General features: G+C 54.0%; 1 protein-coding gene across 2 annotated transcripts; it reads left to right on the forward strand.

Moving 5' to 3' along the window:
- Nucleotides 1-2,993: 2,993 nt before the first annotated feature.
- On the forward strand, nucleotides 2,994-12,695 carry LOC308073182 (cilia- and flagella-associated protein 20-like; the record flags this gene model as incomplete). Of its 2 annotated transcripts, XM_080411091.1 has the most annotated exons (6): nucleotides 2,994-3,102; nucleotides 8,404-8,483; nucleotides 9,514-9,625; nucleotides 9,978-10,166; nucleotides 11,313-11,423; nucleotides 12,314-12,695. In XM_080411091.1, exons 1-6 carry the CDS (start codon nucleotides 3,019-3,021, stop codon nucleotides 12,317-12,319), a joined length of 582 nt encoding a protein of 193 aa, XP_080267217.1. In that variant the 5' UTR covers nucleotides 2,994-3,018. The 2 variants fall into 2 exon arrangements, with proteins under 2 accessions (XP_080267217.1, XP_080267216.1); XM_080411090.1 differs by lacking the exon at nucleotides 12,314-12,695 and having other exon boundaries at nucleotides 11,313-11,432.
- Nucleotides 12,696-18,747: the final 6,052 nt, after the last annotated feature.

Here is an 18,747-nt window from a genome sequence, read left to right on the forward strand (position 1 = left end):
TTTGGAGGGATTCAAAATACGCCTTCAGTGTAGTACATGTCCATGGAATTCTGTGGAAAGAAAGAGGAGGATTACTGTCTTCCCAGGGAACAAGTATTAAATATAAAGAAGAAATCTTGAAATTAATACAAGCAGTTCAGAAGCCAACTAATGTGGCAGTCAAGCACTGTAGAGGACATCAGACAGGAAATACAAAAGAAATGTTAGGAAACAAACCAGCAGATAGAGTAGCTAAAAGGGTAGCAAAGAAAGATGCCTTTCAAATGGCATTAATTCCTACTAAAACTATAACTCTACCCAGAGAAAAGCCTAAGTGTTCAGAGGAAGACAAAAAAATTAGGAAAATTACTAAATGCAATAAAAGAATTTAACAGGGTGGTTGGTGACAACAACAGGGCAAGTAGTGATCCCACCACTTTTAATGAGAGAAATTATACAGGCGAAACATAGGGAATGTCATTGGGGAGCGGAAGCATTAATCACCTTCCTGAAAAGGCAAATTGTATCAGTAAAAATGCTAGAAATGGCAAAGAAAACAACTGCAAATGTGGAATTTGTTTAAAAAATAATCCATTAGTGAAGAAAAAAGAAACAAAAACAAAGAGGGGAACATTATGATCGGGAGTAGAACCAAGGGATTATTGGCAAATTGATTTTTCAGCATTACCCAGACAAAATGGATATCGATATATTCTGGTAGGGCTTGATACTTTTTCAGGATGGCCAGAAGCCTTTCCCTGTCAGACCAATCAAGCAAAAGAAGTTATTAAATGGCTGTTACAAGCAATCATTCCGAGATTTGGAGTACTTATTGGGATTTCATCAGAGGCCCACATTTTATTGCAGAAATGGTACAGAATATTAGTAAGGTGTTGGGAATTACTTGGGATTTACATACACCTTGGAGGCTGCAATCTAGTGGGAAGGTAAAAAGAATGAATCAAACACTGAAGAGGCAAAGTAGTAAAATATGTCAAGAAACCAGTTTAAAATGGCCTCAAGCTCTTCCATTGGCCCTTTTACGGATTCGGGTTCAACCAAAAGGGGAGACATCAGTTAGTCCTTGTGAGATATTATATGGAAAACTTATGAATCTCCTGAACAAAATGTAAACATGCATTTGAAAGGGAATGAAGATGTATATTACTATCTGCTTTCTCTAGGAAATACTCTAACTGCACTTTGGAGTGTGATTGTGTGGAACAGACCAGTCTACGTCAGGGCGGAGAGACAGCTCCGGGTGGCCAATCAGAGGGAGCATCCCCTCAGGGGAGGGCGGGCACTACGCCAGGCCGGAGTGACACCTCCGGGTGGCCAATCAGAGAGAGCATCCCCTCAGGGGAGGGCGGGCACTACCCCAGCGTTTTGCTGTTGGCGTTAGAGTGGTGTCCTGCTGCCGCCATTCCGGTTGAGGTCGCCGTGTCCCAGCAGCGCCTTCAGCCGCACCCGAGCATCCTTGTCCCGCTGCACCGCCCGGCTCCCCCAGACCCCCTTTGGGGCCGCCAGTCCCCCTGGCAGGGGCCACGGGCCAAAAGCAGGACTCGTGGCGGCCAGGGGGGCCGGGCCCAGCGCAGACCCTGGGAGTGTGACCGAAAATCATAACCAGGAAAACTCTCCAAACCAAATGATAGTTCACAAAGCCGACCTTGGGCTATCGCAGCACTGGGTGCATGAGGGATCTTTCCTCCTAACATACACACCAACATACTCAAGGGTATCTAAATCTGTCAAATTTGTAGATACTTGGATATAATCAAATAAGTCTCACCCTGTCTGAACTACTCTTAATTGCAGCAATACGACCCTTGACCACACAGTGTAACAGAAGATAGAAGCATACAAACAGAACAATCATGAGTACAATAGTTGCAATTACCTTCTTAATCCGTAGGTGTAAATTGGGAAACCAGGAGTTAATTCCAAACTTCTTGAAATCCATGAGAGGTGTCATCTTTCTGGATTCCATGCAAGATTTTACTCTGTTTCCAAATCTCTTCTAAATCGGTAGAAATTCTCCCACATTGAGCCATATACACGCAACAGCTGGTATTAACAATAGGACAAACTCTACCTTGAGATGCTAGCATCGTATCTAATGCCATTCTGTTTTGCATAGCTATACGAGCTATTTCTGAAACTTCTTCCTGCAAAGCCTTTATGGCACCTGCAGTGTCGCTGGCTGTCCCTTCCATTACTGCAGATACATTTATCATTGCCTTTTCCAATTCAGAAACCTCTAACCACGGAATAAACCTCCTGGCTTAAAAGAATGAAATCCAGTGGGTCTTTAGTAACACACTTCACACCTGCCAAGTGTGGATTCAATACTGGCCAAGTCTGGAGGTCAGTCTCACTCCAATTAGTGCATTTGGGTCTTACCCACAAGTTCTTCCAGTTAGTCCCAAATGGAGCAGTGAGGGCGTCAACCTCAGACTTGCTCCGAGATCTGTATATACACCCCAACAGAGAACTGTGAGAGACACAGACGCAATACTGTATTATAATTCATGCTTCTGTTCTTAGGCCATTTCTTCTGATTATCTATGGTATACAGGGGCCAGCAGTGATTACAATATTCTACCAATTTTTTTCCCTGAGTGAAATACACAAATTACTAACCAGTGGTTGCAACTGGGAGTGTACGGCCTTGTAATTTTGTGTCTAAATGTAACTGTGACATTACACAGGTGTGCTTGATGTGCGGAGACGCCCCTGAACGCCCAGCGCTGCAATAAGGGAGCGGCTGCTTCTTAATGCTGCGCTGGTGTGGCCAGGTTTGGTTCCTGGTTTCGGTGACAGAATCGGGGCGCCCCCAGCCCCAGCCCCAGCCCGGGCCGTGCCCGCAGCGGCGGCCGCGGGCCGCGGAAAGTACTTCCCTGGTGACGGCGGCGCCGCGACCCGGAAGCGCAGGTTGGCGCGGAGGGATCTGCGGGACCGCGCGTAGCACCGCCGTGGCCTTGCGCAGCGCGGCCGCGGGACAGCGGCGCTCGGGCCGGCCCGGCCCGCCTCGGCGCCGCCATGTTCAAGAACACCTTCCAGAGCGGGTTCCTCTCGATCCTGTACAGCATCGGCAGCCACCCGCTCCGGATCTGGGACCAAAAGGTGAGGCGGCGGGACCGGCGAGCGGCGCGGCTGCTCCCCTCAGCCTCCCGGGGCTGCGCGGGGCGTGAGGTGACGTGAGGCCGCGGCCGGCACCGCGGGGATGCTCTGGGCAGGCCGCCGGGGCCTGAGCCGCCCGCACCGGGTTACCGGCCCTCCCCTCCCCCCCCCCCCCCCCCCCCCGCATTATTTTTTGGTTTTTGAGGAAAACATGTTATTATACAGGTGTCTTCTCTCTTGCCGAGCAGAAGAGCTCCGCCGGCGGCGCGGCCAGCCCGTTGTCAAGGCGCTGCAGCGCCGCAAGAGGCTACAAAAACCGTTGGACACTGGAAATAAGCAGCAGAAAACAACGTGACCCTTCGACGCATAAGGCAGCTCTGCCGTGGTGGCTGGGCGTAACTGAGATGGGGGTCTTTTCTCGTGGGTGACCTATTTTTTAGACAGACTAGCTAAAGGTATTTGAAGGTAGGCAGCACGGTGGCTTTTAGGGTGTCCAGGAAGTCATGAGTTTTTCATCTGTTTGTTTTTCTTCTCTGTGGTTTCTAGAGTGGTTCTGTTGAGGGTCGTCTGCCCTCCCCCAGGCACCTTGCCTCAGGGAGCCCGTATCAGGAAGTCTGGAGGCGTTGGGACCTGCTGCTTCCTCCCCTCCACAAACCACCCGTGGTTGTGTTGCTACCTGAAGGTGTTTCTGCACAACGCTTGTTACGCTCTCTGAGAGTAGGCGTTCCTCTCGGAGGTTGCAACGTGTATTCATTTGCTTGTGCTTGAAGCTAAGCTGAATTTCTTGTGGTTTCAGCAGGAATGAAAGCCTTTGAGGCAGCTCAGCGGGCAGCAGTAGTGTTTGACCGCAGTGGGTTTGTGTGAGCATTTGTGACAGGCAACACAGAACTGTCCTGTTTCCCATCAGTGGGGGCCCCGTGCAACTCTGCAAGAAGTGGGTTGCCTTGAATAGCCTGGCCGTGTGCGTGTGCCTACTTTCGGGCTTTTGCACAAGTATTCATGACTTTAGAAAAGGATTGGCAGCTTATTTGGATGGTGTGAGGATGGGATACGTTAAAGACCCTTAGACAAAGGGGTGCAGCATGCCTCCAGGCTGGATAAAGCCATGAGTAATGTGGGCTGACCCTGCTTAGAGGTGGAGGTTGGACTGGAGACTTCCCAGTGTGAATCGTCCTGGCAGGGTGATACTGCTGCGATCATGCTGCACGTGGGGTAGCCAGCAGGAGCTCTGCTTGCGTGGTGGACATAAGCGGTGGTCCATTTGGGTGCAGTTGTTGCCGGACTGGCCCGAAAAGACTGACAAAAAATTGCCACTGCTGTTGCCAAGATCAGGAGCTGGGTGTGCAGGCTGTTTCCATCGCTTGCTGCAGGACTTGCGTGTGGCTGAGCTCCTCTGGCAGCAGCAGCAGCCCTGTGTGTGGGTGCTCTTCCTTGCTTAGAGGTCTGTCCTGAGGAAGCGTGGCCAGCTTGGGCGAGCCTGTTGCAAGGATTGCCCTGCTCACAAAGGTGTGCAACCAGAGTGGGGTTTCTGACTTCTTTGCCTGTGGATATCAGCACGGCTCGCTCTTTCACCTGGCTTTTCCATTTAAAAGGAGTTGGGGCAGTGGGTTTGTAATAGCTTTGGCATTTCTGATCTGACGCCCTTGGTGTGTTCGCAGCACTGGAAGGCGAAGGGCGGCATCTTGCTGCCTTGGAGCTGAGGAGTCCCTTGGGTCTTTACTCCACCACGCATGGGTGTCATCTCACTTGCTCAGCACCTTCAGAAAATCCTGCTGATGCTGCTGACTCACACGTTGGGCAGTGTGAAGACTGAGTGAACTTAGTGTGGGGAAGTGCCACTGATGGTCTGGGTGCTGATGGCCTGCTGCAAGTCGGGAGCTGGCTGCTAAGTTGCTAACAAAGCCTCTCTGACTTGGTGCAAGAACCTGCCAGGCCAGCCGCAGAGAGCCAGGCTGGCAGCTGGCTTGGGCAGCACCTTCATGGTATGAGTCAAAGTCCAGAAACGGTAAGGGGTTTTCCCCCTGGGTTTATTTCTTGGAAAATACTGATCTGTCCAAACGCAGACATCCCAGGAATGGTCCAGCTCCGGCATCACTAGAGGAGAGGGTTATGGTTGGGGTTTCTGGAAGTTGGGAAAGCAACCAAAACTTTGCGGTAAGTGATTGCTGCCCTCTTCAGGGCTGCATGAAACGCACCTGTTGTTTTGGTCGGAACTGGAAACAAGGGATCTGATGTTCTCCCACGTCCTAGGTGAATGCCCTGGCTACTGCATTCACAGCTGTCCTAACATAGACTCTTATCTTTGCAAAAAGTACCAGCAGACAGTGATTTATTTGTTTTCAGCTTCTTGGGGAAGCTTTTCTGACATGGGGAAAACCGTATTTTGTTCAGCCCTAGTAGGATGTGTACTGCTTGTGCTGATGGAGACAGTGTGAACTAGAGGCTTCTTCATTTGAAAAAGGTGTCGATAGAAATGGGGTGCTGGAAGCCTTTCCTTGTTGTGAGCATTTGTAAACCTCCCTCTGAGCAGTAGGATACAGTCGTTCCCTTCTCTGCCTTCTCCCTCAGGGGCTGTGGGTAGGCTCTGGGTAGGCCTTGGCAGCAAACCCAGCCAAGCCCAATCTGTCCTGGCCACCAGTATCCTGTTCCAGAGGACTCTGGCAGGACTGAAGTGTCCGGGCCTTGGGAAGAGGACGGTGACTGTCCCACCGTACCTGCAGGCAGAGGTTCCTCCTTCACTCTCATCTGCCTAGAGCCGGTAACTGCTGGGCTGTGCTGTCTTCTGCCTTCCAGCACTGCGTGTCTGGTTTGGAGACGTGTTTGCCTTCCAGCGCTTTGTTGGTCAGAGTCATCTGTTTATTTCTGCAGCATCCTGCCACTACGGTCCCCCCAGCGATGCATGGAGACATACTGACCAGTCTTCAGGTCCTCTCTTGCAGCCCTTCTGACTTGTTAGTTCTGTCGCACAGCATCCTTGTCTGTGGTGCCCCAAATCTCCACATCTCCAATACAGGCAGGCCATGCTGCTCACTCGTCCAATCTGTGTGTACCGAGTGCTACAGCAGAGCCAGGTAGCTCCTGCTTTTGCCTCTTGTTTTGCCCCTCCTCTCCCTTCTTGGAGGAGGGAGGTGGCAAAAAGGCCTCGTGCCTGTTCCGGATCCACTGCTGGCTGTGAGACTTGCTGGCCTGTGCTGAGGAGAAAGTGCACCCATGCCTCCAGTAGTCTGGGTGATGGCCAGTTTGCTGTTGCTGGCACAAGCCCGTCGTCTAACGACTGGTGGCTGGCAACGCTGCGGGAGCGAGCCTCCAGAGGTCGGCCTCGGACCGTGGTGTCCCATCTGCCGGTGGGTGGGCGGGTGCCTGCGCCTGGGGAGGATTGCTTCTGGCTGCTGCTTTTCCTCTGGTCTTTGTTGCATTTGACTAGTGTTGCTAGCAGCAGTGGCAGCCTGCAGGAACGCCTATGTTCGGACACAACTGTCTGTGTAGCCACGATTCCCTCCAATCCCTGAGGGATTTAAGGTTTGCATCTGCAAAAGCTTTTCTATTGTCTTTAGACAGCAAGTAACTTCACAGTTATCCTGATTCAGAGACTATTAGGCTTTTGAAGAACCTTTATTTTCTGAAGAGGGCTGTTACCCTTTTTTGCTAGCTTCAAAAATCCACCTTCTTAGCCTTAAGATAGCCAGAAAATATTGGCCAAGTAGAAATGTGGAGTGCTTTGTTCAGATTCCTAAAATTTTCTGAAATCTTATCCTTCTGAGCTTCCATGAGGTAAGGCAAAGCCCCTGAAGACCGAGCTCTTGCTGAGCAGCCACTGTGAGCACAGCAGGACCATCCCTCCCACCCTGTGCCGCACAGAGCTGGCAGCTGTGCCTGGTAGAGCTGGAGGTCACCTCTTGGTCTGTGCGAGCTCCTTGCGAAGGGGCCCTCGGAGGTGGCGGGGGAAGAAATGTGCTCCTCTGGCTGTGACCCAAACATGTCCTCTGTCAGGGGGGTGGTCCCCAAGGCAGACAGGAGGGGAGCTCAGCCTCTGACACGGAGCCGGGCTCTGCAGCAAGCCGAGGGGCCAAGCTGGGGCTTTGGCACCACAGAGTCCTGGAGGGCAGCGCTTTGAGCCCCCACTGGCAGCGAGTGCTTCTGGTGCCGTTCAGCCTTCTCTTACAAAATGGTGAGGCTGCTTGGCCGCCTGATCCAGCCGACACTGGATGGTGTCTGTGTGTCTGCTCGGCCCGCGCTGGCTGCAGGCACGTGCAGGCAGGCTGGCTTTTGTGCAGAAGGGCGCCTGCGTGACCTGGCCACCATCTCCCTGCAGCCGGGCAGTAGTGCAGCTTGTGAAAACTTACACTGAGCTACGTAGGCCTGGGAGGAAGGGTTCTGCTGCAGTCTGGCCCTGGAATGAGCTTTGAACGTTAGTTGCTAAACCTGTAAATCATTTTGTAGCTCATGACTGGAACTGTCCCATTAGAAGCTTAATGTATCCTATACATTAGCAGTGGTGATAGGTGCCAAAGAAGTTAATTCGTGGAGCTGGAAGGAGCGTTGCAATCTGCTGATCTAGCATTGGGGAAGAGCAGAGGGGTTAATTAGCAAAAGTGTCTTAAATGGAGATAAATTTGTTGGGAAGTGAGCTGCTTCATTAAAAAAAAAAAATCCTCAGACCCTGGGATTCAGCCATATTGCTTCTAGAGAAAAATGAATGGTGTTGGCTTCTGGTTCTGGCCCTGAGCTCCGTGGGGAGCTGACTGCATCGGAGTAGCCAAATCCCTGTGACCCTCAGCAGAGGAGACGCTGGCTCTGTGCTTGCATGTGGTGTAATTATGAAGAATTTTAACCAAGCTGTCATCTGGTCCTGCTCTTCCACAGAGGCAGTCAGGCGTATCCAGCAGTAGAGACTAAAACCCCTTGGTGACCAGTGGCTGGCTGGTGGCATCTTTTGCTTGGCCCTGTATAGCTCATACTTGTTTCTGCCCCTTATCCCACGCTAGGCTGGTCTTGCTCTGACACTTGTATGGTTGGTTGGACCTCTAACGTGAGGCTCGAGTGATTGTGTTTGCTGTAGTGTGTTTTGATAGGTCAAAGTCTTGCGCTCGGTTTCCATGCAGCATGCTGGGTCACGAATTCTTGTTTTGGAGTCCTGGCATGCTGGGGCAGTGATCAAAGCCTTGGGAACAGCAAAGTCCAGGACAATGGGAGCCAAGTGAACGTAGATGTGCCCTCCTGGGATCTTCCCCCGCCTGCCCCCTCAGTAGAGCTGTGGGTGCCTCTCAAGTAACGTCTGTGCTGTGTGCCCCACTTTTCTTCCAGGTGCGCAATGGCCATATCAAGCGAATCACTGACAATGACATTCAGTCGCTGGTGCTGGAGATCAAAGGAGATAATGTCAGGTAGGAGAAGGCATGTTCTTCTGCCCTAGTGTGCTCTGGGGGCTTGGCCCTGGAGCAGCGTGAAAGGTGTTGGTGCCCAGCAGATGTCTCCTCTAGACTCTACTGCAATCTCTTTGTCAGTAAATTGAAGAACGTGATCTGGGGTCAGATCACTGATACCCCTCTCTGGCACTGTACTGTGCCTTTCCCTGGAAGCGCTTGTAGGGCGCTCTGTAATCCTTGCTGAGGCTAAAGTATAAAAATTAAGTCCCTTTATTTTTCCATCATGTGGGCAAAGAAAGCTGTATACGATAGCTGGTCCCTAGTCAGTGCTGCTGATTACTAAGAAAGCAGCACTGCCTCCTGCACCTTTTATTGTCTTAGGCCTGGCCTGCTCTGCTGTTCTCGCAACAGCAGGAAGATCAAAGGGAGATTTATGAGGGGAGTTGCTTAAGGTGCTTCACTTGGCAACCTTGTCTCCATCGCCCAGGAAGAGAGATGGCAGCTCCATGAGTGGGTTCCCAGTCTCCAAGGCTTCTCCAGGGGTGTTTCAGAGCAGGGAGCTCCTTGTAAGGGCCACGGAGACTCCTCTCCTGCAGGCAGGCTGAGCCAAGGCTTTGCTTCCTCCCAACATGTGTTGATACAGAACTTGACAGGTGTGACATGTGCTTTTAGGGTTCGTGACCTCTGCTGTGCTCTGGAGGGCCCTACCTGTTCAGTCAAGGGTAGGAAGAGGTTGTCTTAAGAAACAGTGCTGACATGACCTTGAAATGGGGGAGGTGAAGCTGTCCAGGAAGGTGTTTCATGCCCTGTGTGAGAAAAGCGACATTTGAAATGCATTCTGTGGCCCTTTTATCTTGTTCCCCCTGCAGCTACCTCTGAAACTGTCCCTCCTGTTACAGGAGGCCCTGGTTGTTGCTAGGATCTTGCAGTCACAGCTGTCTTTTTCTGCCTGTCCTGCAAGACTGCATTAGGTCAAGGGAGAGACTTGGGACTCAGGCTGTGCACTTTGTGCTATGTGAGACGCTAAAGTGTTTTTTGTCCCGCTCAGTACCACGTACATCATGTGCCCTGCTGACCCAAATGAGACCCTGGGCATCGCACTACCTTTCCTAGTGATGATCGTCAAGAACCTGAAGAAATACTTCACTTTTGAAGTGCAGGTGAGGAGCACTTATGCAGCGAAGGAGGCCCCACCAGGGCCAGTGAGGAGAAGGAGCCAGGGAGCCTGCAGTCTTAGGCTGGGGCTTTCCCCAAAACAGTTTTGCTTTCTTGGCCGTGTGATGTGTCAGCTCTTCTGCTATGGGGGCATCAGTCAGGTCACAAGCACATTGTTGCTATTCCTGAAAATGTGTCTGTTTCCTGTGTTAAAGATACTTCTGCTGTGAACTGGAGGGATGGGACTAGGAGAGCCCTCTCTCAGAGATGGTAGAACCTGAGTCTAGAGCAGCTGCTGTCCTGGGGAGCTGGAGCCCCCTAATGCCTGGGGTCAGCACCCTGCCTTCCTTGCCCCAGGTGCTGGATGATAAGAACATGCGCCGGCGTTTCCGGGCGAGTACCTACCATAGGACAACTCGGGTGAAGCCCTTCATCTGTACCATGCCCATGCGGCTGGATGATGGCTGGAACCAAATCCAGCTCAACCTGTCGGACTTCACGCGCCGAGCTTACGGGACAAATTACATCGAGACCCTGAGAGTTCAGGTGAGAGGGAGGCATGTCCTGCCCACAGAAACCGATGGTTGGTAGCCTTCCTGCTGGCTGGGACAGCCTTGCTGTAGATTGGGAATCTGGATTTAGCCCGGGCTGGTTCCTCTGCCAGTCCTGCTCTTTGCAGAGCACTGTGGGAGGGGAGCAAAGGCCTGACTGAGGCAGTCTTGGTGTCCTTCACTTCACTGGACTGGACTGGGACGAAGGAGCCCATTTCTATCTTGTTTCTCTTGCTGGCTGTCAGTTAGGGTAAGAGTTGCTGCCCACCTGACGTTCCCTGTGGCATGCCGTGCATCCTGCTGGGTGGAGGGCTGCTGGGAATTAGCTGTGTGCTGCCTTGCTGTTCAGGCATGCCAGACAGCAGCTGGCCAAGTAGGAGCCTTGCTGGTAAGGACCCAGGGTGTTAGGGTCCCTATCTCCAGTCAGGCTTGTTTCCTAGTGCGGGTGGAGTGACCCTGCCTTCACTGAGTGCCTTGGGCCAGGGCTCACGCAGCGTTTCTTTCTGCTGAAGTTGTGAAGCTTGTTCCACGTGCTAGGGATTCGTGTTCACTGTGCCCAGCATTATTTTGAGGAATGCCTGTGTGCGGAGCATGCCTTCGTATGGTGGGGCTGCTGCAGCTCCTAGTGGGGTTGCCCTGAGAGGTACAGACAGTCAACTGGGAAATGTCGGCCTTCCCACATAGCCGTGAGGAGGACTGGGGCGACTTCTTTGCTGCCAGCTGATAGTGGAGGCAGCTCAGACCGGACAGTCTCATTCCTGACCTCAGGGAGGCCCCTCAGAGGGAGTGTTGAAAATGCGGCAAGCTGAGGCTGAGTGTTGTGGCAGTTGCTGATACCAGTGGAGAAGCGGAGGTGGGTTCACAGCAAAGGAACCTTCTCAGCAACTAAGGCAGATGCCAGTTTGCAGAGATGCCAGAGCTTGGCCAAATCTCTTGAGCCAGGTTGCATCACTGGAGAGAGCATCTAATGGAAGCAGAGGGGACAGGCCACTTTCTTCTCATGCCCTGCCAGATTCAGAGAGAAGCAGTGAGGTCTTTTCTCCAGCTGCTGAGCCAAGGAATCCATGCTGCTGCACGACAGCAAAGCTGGATGTGGAAAGAGCATAGGGAAGGTGAACTGACTCTTTGTTTTGACTCTCAGATCCATGCCAACTGTCGCATCCGACGGGTGTACTTCTCTGACCGGCTCTACTCTGAGGATGAGCTCCCAGCTGAGTTCAAACTCTACCTGCCTGTCCAGAACAAGGCCAAGGTGAGCTAGCTGTGGGCGAGGAGGGTGGGAGCAGCCGCTGGGCCAGGCCAGCCATCCTCTTCCTCCTCCTGCTGCCTTCACAGTGGAGAGTGTCTTCTAGCAGCAGAGCTCTGGCCAGCTTTGGCTGTCAGCCAGGGAGCACCTCAGTGTTGTCAGGGTGAGCAGTCTGGTAGGGGTGCCTTGCTGGGTGGCTTTCCTGCTGCAACATGTGGAAGTTGTCATTCCCATCTAGGAGCAGGGTGAGCTGTGCACCTGCTCCCCACGTCCTCCCTGTTGGTGTTGAAGGACTCTGGACAGGGTGGCAGGCTCCCAGCATCTCTCTGGAGCTTTCACCCATGACTCAGCACAGCGCCCTTGCTCTTCAGAGCTAGTGGCAGCTCCACCCTTGTCTTGCAGGGGAGATGCTATTTGTGTCCCTCTAGCCCAAATGTACTGCCCTCTGATCTCTTCCCTGCCCAGTGCAGGTGGTGGTGCTGTGCGGTGGGAAGGGCACGGGCGAGGTTGTGGCTGCCCAGCTGGAGGATGTGCCAAGGTCTGCTCTTAATGGTGATGGGAGAGGAGTCCCTGGCATATTGGCAGCAGTCTGGAGGCTTGTAAGGAGGCACTTTCTTTGCCAGGGCCAGCCTGGCCCAGTGCGGATGCTGCTCTTAGCAGAGAAGATTCCTGGGCAAGATTTCAAGGAGCTGAGGGAGGGTGTTGGGTGCTGATCCTAGTGGGAGGTGGAAGGCAGTGTTGACAGTAGGCAATACCTCTGGGGAGCCTGTCCCTGCCTTCCGGGCTGTAGCAGCCTCCCGGGGGTGTCTGGGGAACGCTTGGAGCCCTGCCAGTACAGTTGTCTTGGTGCTGCCGAGTCTAATAAGTGTGTCCTTTCTTCTCCCTGCTCTGTCCAGCAATAACTCCGCGTTGGGAAGAGATGCAAGAAATGTTTTGGGTCAGGTGGAAGAGAAGGCCCTGCTGAGACCAAGTTTTAGATCAGCTCACCTTGCCTAGGGTAACTTTGATTCATCTGGGATCCTTTTTCTGGACGGGACACAATGAACCATGTAACAGGTCTGGGACTACGTTGTTGGTGTGTGAGTTGCACAGAATCAGAGTTTTCCTAGCTGTTCGTAAAGTGTTGAGCCTAAACACTGCAAGTGGCCTGGTACCCAGTCTTGTGTTGCACAGAGAGGTTTTCTTTTTTGTTTCCTTATTTTCCATCTTTTATTTTATATATACTCTAAATATGGATGTAATACTCACTCTTGGAAAGTTATTAAACGTTTGACTAAGTCTGCTTCTAGCTTCTTCCTCTTTTGATGGATCCTTTAACTTGCACGTGTTAGTGCTTTGGAAAGTGCCAAAGAATTTCTTTAGGAACCGAGATGGTAGAATTTGCCTCTGCATTTGGCTTTGTTTGGAGTCTCACTTTTTTTTTTAAGGGATAGCACAGATGTGAACAGCAGCAGTCTGGAGAGAGGAAAAATAGTAAGGTTTCCTTCCATGGACAGGATCTGCCTGCACTCCATGGGGTCTGTGGCTCTACCTATGACAAAAACTCATGCTGTTCACTTTTAGTACGTGGAAATGGGTTTTTCTTTCTCTTCTTACTTGAAGGCATTTTTCCAGCAGCGACAAATTGGTCTTAACCTGTCTGTCTTGGCACAGCTTTGTTCGCTGTGTAGTTAAACAACTGGCTTTAGCTCTCAACCAAGCCTGTAGCAGCTACTTGTAGCCAGAGGCACACAATAGTCTTCCAGCTGCCAAATTGTCCCTTTCCCCAGGGATCAGAGGGGAGGTTTAGCAAAGCAGCATAACAGGAGCGGAAGTCTTTTCCTGTGCTGAAGCTGCCCTTCCCTGCCTTAAACCAGCCTGCCTTTGTTGAGGGGAGGCTGCAGCCCTCGCCAGTAACAGAGAGAGTCTGGGAGCAGCTGATGCCTTTCCTCCCCAGGGCCAAGCCCCCCACCCCCCACCAGCTACTCTGGTGGTTGGGTGCCTGAGGCGGGTACTGGTCCTTCCCTAGTGTTGGCCAGTGCAGTGAATAGGGAAGGCTTCGCTTTCATTATTGTCCCACAAAACAAAGCTGGTCTCACCCAGGAGGAGGAGAGCTTGTTGGGGGACATCTGCCCCAGATTGTGGGTTTAATCCTGACTGCTGACTCCACCTGGCTGAAAGGTTTGGCATGTCTATGCGCCCTGATGGTCAGCCGCTCCTCTGTGCAGAGCCCACTTTACCTCTGTGACAGGCTCCTGGGACACCTGTAGTGCAGCTGCCTTATTTGCACCTTGAAAGCTACTGGGCTTTGAACGGGAGGTGCCGACCCCATGCTGCCGTGTGGTGCTGAGCTGCGCTTGCAGAAGGCTTTCTGGAGAAGATCTTTCCAATTTTTGTAGCAGTGGAATAGCTTGGTAGTTGTAAGGAGTCAGGCCAAGTAAGCCCACATGGAAAGGCCCCATCTCTCGTGCTTTGACGTTGTTGAAGCTTGGCCGGACTTGAGATTTGTTAAGTGGAATCACGCTGTATCGTGTGCCAAGGATTAGCCTTAATGAAGTCCATGGCAAGGCTTTCCTGCCATGTTTGCAAAGCTTGCCGGGGCTGGGGGGAAGCTGCTGAGGGAATCCGTCAGACCCCGGCAGGCTAGAGCGGGCATCCTTTCCCACAAGGCCTGGCTCATGAGCATGTGTTTCTGGCAGTCGTTGGTGGCTGAGCACCCACCAGGAGCTGTCGCTGCCTTTCCCTGCCCCACTGGGGCCCGTGTTGGAGTCACCCCTTGTCCTCAAGGACTGGGCTTGCTCTGAGTGACCTTAATGCGTTAAGAGGGGCTGGGCTTCCTGGGGCCTGAGCTGGCTGCCTCTGCAGAGAGATTAGATGCGCCCTGCTGCCAATTCCTGCCTGACCTGTAGGAGCTGTGCCAGCAGATTTGCTGGAATAAACTCCCAGCTGTAAACCCTTACATCCATTTGGACCCTCTTGTGTATTTTTTAATATGAAACAAAATACTGAATCTTCCTGTTTACTTGCTGTACAGTCTGGAGCATCATCGGATACTGGCCCTTTCCTTTAGGCCAGACAGTGGTGGATTTACACGGTGTTCTTCAAAAATCTTCTTCTTCTAATCCCCCTCTCGCATCAAGACTTCAACCATCTGGCTGAAGATGACTGGAGTTTGGATGCTCTCCCTGCGGGATGGGAGGACGCTGCTGGTGGAATGGTCCAAGTGTCACGGGCATCCCGTCAGCAGTCGTTTCCTAGAGTAAGTGTACATATGCAGAACTGTGATGGAGCACCCAGCTTCTTGCTGCTTTGGTTCTGGCTCTTGACCTGGCTGGGACACAGCGTTCTCCTATGTGGAGAGCATGGAGGAAGGCAGGAAGGACGAGGCTGCAGAGATGGGAGTCTGCCCAGAGGATGGCTGCTGTTGGTATGAGGGGTGAATGGAGTGGCAGTCCTGGTTCAGTGCAGGCAGCCTGTGGAGAAAAGGTCTTAAATATCTCCTCGTTCACGTTTCTGTGGGTGGCCTTCTCCTTCCTTCCTGCTTAAGTCCTTCCTGCAGTTCATGTCTAGTGGGAGAGAACGGCATCTTTCTTTGCAGGGAGCCCTGTACGCAACCCAGGGCAGAGCGGGGCCTGCCCAAAGGTGACTTTTCCTTGCCTCTGCTGGCTTTTCACCTTCCTCTTAAGACGCAGTGCTGGGAGCCTGCTTTCTGCGTCAAAGGTAAAGCTTCCCTTTGGAATCTCGACCACGTGAGGACAGCGAGTGCATGGGCTGCAGCACCTGGAAGCAAGGGGGGGGAGGGTGACCCTCCCCGGGTTGGACCAGGGAGCACATGTGCTCAGACTGAGCTGGAGCAGCTGGCAGTCACCTTGTGGTGCAAGCCAGGGCTGGGACATCCCTCCACTCCGGTAGCTCTGCCTGGGCAGGTGGCAGCAGCTGGCAGGGGAAGCAGGCGACACAGACAGCAGGGGTTTCCTGGAAAGCTTGCTGTCTTGTTTGCTCTGCTGCTGGGGCAGAATCGGCCTGGGTGAGAGTCCAGCCCAGAGGAGTGGCGGGACACTGGTACGGGCTTCTGTCCCTGCCTGTGACTGTCCCCTTGCGCTTTGTCTCCTTCCTCTCAAGCGGATCCTGACATAAAGCACCGATCTCTGATCACAGAGGTGATACGCAGGAATCAAAAAACATCTGGGCCAAACTCTCTGCTCCTTGACCTGTGTCTCCCATTCTGCATCTTCCCGGATGTCCTGGGCCAGATGTTGTCATCTTTGTAAAGGGATTATACCTCCAGTGCGGTGCTAGTCCGGCATGGGGCAGGCAGTGCTGGAGGGCAGGGAAATACTTGTTTTGAGTTTTGCCATTGGTGACCGCTCCAGAAAAATGGGTGACCGTGCTGGGGACTTCGGGTGCTTCTGCACGCAGGGAGAACCGATCTTCCTGCCCCGTCGGCACCTGCAGGGGGACCTACCCGGCAGCTTCCCCTGGTAGTGAGCTGCAAAATGGGACCACCCAAGCAAGATTTTATTTGGATCAGGGAGGAGCTGTGTGCCCCGAGAGCTACGCTGGGATATGAGGAGGAAAGCCTCGGAGCTGCTAGAAGTGAGATTATGGATGCTACGTTGTGCTGAAGCAGACCTGCCTCTGCTGCGCCATCACCTCGCATGTCGCCCCTGCGGCCCCAGAAACAGTTTTCCTCCCTGTGAGATGAAGCGTCTGGCACCGTGGGGAGCAGGTTGGTGGCTGCGCAGTGGGTGTGATGGGAGACGACAGGCATGAGCAGCGCAGATGGGTGCTGAGCTCAGTGTGGCTGGCCGGGGTGTCCCCAGCAGGGCTGTGCTGGCGCTAACCCCTGCCCAGGCAGCAGCCAGAGCCTCAGTCCTGCCTGCAGCGCACAGCGGCAGCAGTTTCAGCCCCTCTGAGTGCCCCACGGCAGTTCTCTCTGTCCTCAGTGTAGTTTCCTCTGGCCTTGAGGCTGCCTGGTCACTAATTAACATATCCCAGCCCCAGTTCTTCCTCCGCACCAAGCGCGGCTTCCTCTCCGCTTTCCGGGTCGTCTCCTCAGCAGTGCACGGGAGGTTGTGCCCTAGCTTGCAGAGGAAGGGGAGGAGGCAGGAGGAAGCGTGGTTTCTCTGTGGTGATGCCAAGCAGGCAGAGAGAGCCCCTGCCAGCCCTGGTCACCCCCGTCACCCACACTCCAGCAGCATGTGGAACCAAATCCTGCAGTGGCCAGCACTGCCCTGCCCTGGCATGGCCTGGCCTGGCCTGGCCTGGAGGACGCTGAGCACTCTGTGTCTTTTCCAGGTCAGGCTTCTCCAGACTATTTTTGGGAAGCTGGGAGTTGCCTGGTAGGGGTGGATCCTGGCAGAGCTGCCTGGCAGCACTGAGCAGCGCTCGCACTCCCCCCAGCCACCAAAAGCCCTGTCCCTTGCAGCAGGTGCATCCCTGCCCTCCCTGGGCTCTTGTGTCCTTGGGTGGCCAGAGGCCCACCCTGCTGTGGGCACACAGGGCAGAGCAGGAGCCTCCGGGGAAGAGCCGGGGCCTTGCCGAGACGCTGGGCTTTATCTCCGGCGGGGTCCCTCACTGCTGCCCTTGAGTGTTCCCAGATGGCCCCAGGCTCTGGCACGGGTTCCACTGCAGCATCTGGGGAAAAGCAGGAGGGGGGTGGGAAGTGATGTCCTAGCTCGTCAAACCGAGGCAGCCTGGACCTCTGCTGCCAGTACCCCCAACTCCCCCTGGGGTATTGCTTCCAGCCCCCGCCCCCCCCCCCCCCCGAATCAGCAGGGAGCCCCCTACCCTGCCATGGCAGGGCTGCCCAAGGAAGGGGATGCCGTGAGCATCTGGCCCTGCGCATCCTTGGCTGTTCTACTGGCTTTCCCTGTGAGGCAGGCCTTGCTCCAGGTACCAGGCTTCAGGGTCCCCACCCCTGCATCCCACTGAGCCCTCAGCACCCCTGGGAGAGAGGGGAAACACAGCTGCCGTGGGAAAGAAATGTGGTGTTGGAAATGCATCTGCCACGGGAAGTGCATCTAGCGTGGGAAATGCATCTGCGCTGGCCTCTGGAGCCGCGTTTGCGGGGGTGGAGAGTGGCAAGTCCTGGCCACGCTTTCCCACTGCCTTGCCTTTTGGCCAGGTTCGTGCCTTTTGGTAGCTGCCGGTGCCGGTTTGGCTACCTCAGCACCCCAAGTGCCCCAGAAGAGGCTGGGGTGTTTTGCTGCCCTGCGGCAGGGCTCCCAGTCCAGCAGAGCTGTGGGTCCGCCCGGAGGACCCACACCAGCACGAATCTGGGCAAAATGGTCAAAACCGAATTGAAAGGAGTTAAAAGCCAAGGAGTGTGACCCAGCACAGCCTGGCTGATGGACTACAATAGCCCAGAGCCACTTGAGACCTTTCCGCTCCCTCCCCGCCCCGCCTTCCACCCCCAGTTCTTCAGGGTTTTTCTGACCCTGATGTTGGCGGCTTGCTTGGTGCCTGCAATGTGCTGAGTCGAGTCAAGCGTGTTTCCCAGGGAATCAGCTAAAGGCTGGGAATTTCTGCCCACTGTGGGCAGAGATGGGAGACCAGGGCAAGGGACATGTGGCCCAGGCCATGCCCCCCCGGCAGCCCCGGGAAAGCAGGGTGAGAGCCACCATCGCTCCTTCGCTTTTCAAAGCAATTAGTGGCTGATGAGTGGTAGAGCAGCTCACAGGTAATTTAGTGCCAGGAAGCGGCTGTAACTGAGTCTTGGGCACTAAGCCAGCAGCTCCGAGTCCTGGGGAGGGGGAAGGATGGTGAGGAGGCGCAAAAGCTTCATCCCCACCCCTGCAGAGGGGGCTCCTCTCCTGCCAGGGCTGGCAGGGTGGGGATGGGGGCAGAGGAGCAGCCAGGGCCCCGGGGAGGGGAGACCTTGTTGGGGCAAGTTAATGCTCCCTGCTCCAAGCCCTGTGTCCAAACCACCAGCCCCACAGGGAAAGGGGGAGGTCACGGGTGCTGGTCCTGTCCTGCTGCGGCGGCGGCAGGTGGAGGAAAGGGGATGCTGGCTGGAGCCCAGGCCCATCAGGGTGGGTCAGACCTACACCACCCCTGCCTGCCATGGCCTGCCTCCCACTGGTGACGTTAACGGGCCAGGCCTCTGCCGCCCACCCTGCAGCTTCCTGGGCTGCCCCTGTGGCTCCAGAGCAAAGCCTGTGCTGGCTCAGCACCCTGGGGAGCATCACCCAGCAGGGGCAGGAAATGGCCACATCCATCACTTCTGCATGCTTGTCCTTCCCATTACAGACTTGAGCAATGTTTTTCACTGGATAACGCTAATTTCCTACTCCCCAGGTCTCATCTTTCCCACTCCCGTGATTATTGCCCTGATGGCTGCAGTGGTCAC

The sequence above is a fragment of the Falco punctatus genome, assembly GCF_963210335.1.
Source record: "Falco punctatus genome assembly, chromosome: 14".
NCBI lineage: Eukaryota > Metazoa > Chordata > Aves > Falconiformes > Falconidae > Falco > Falco punctatus.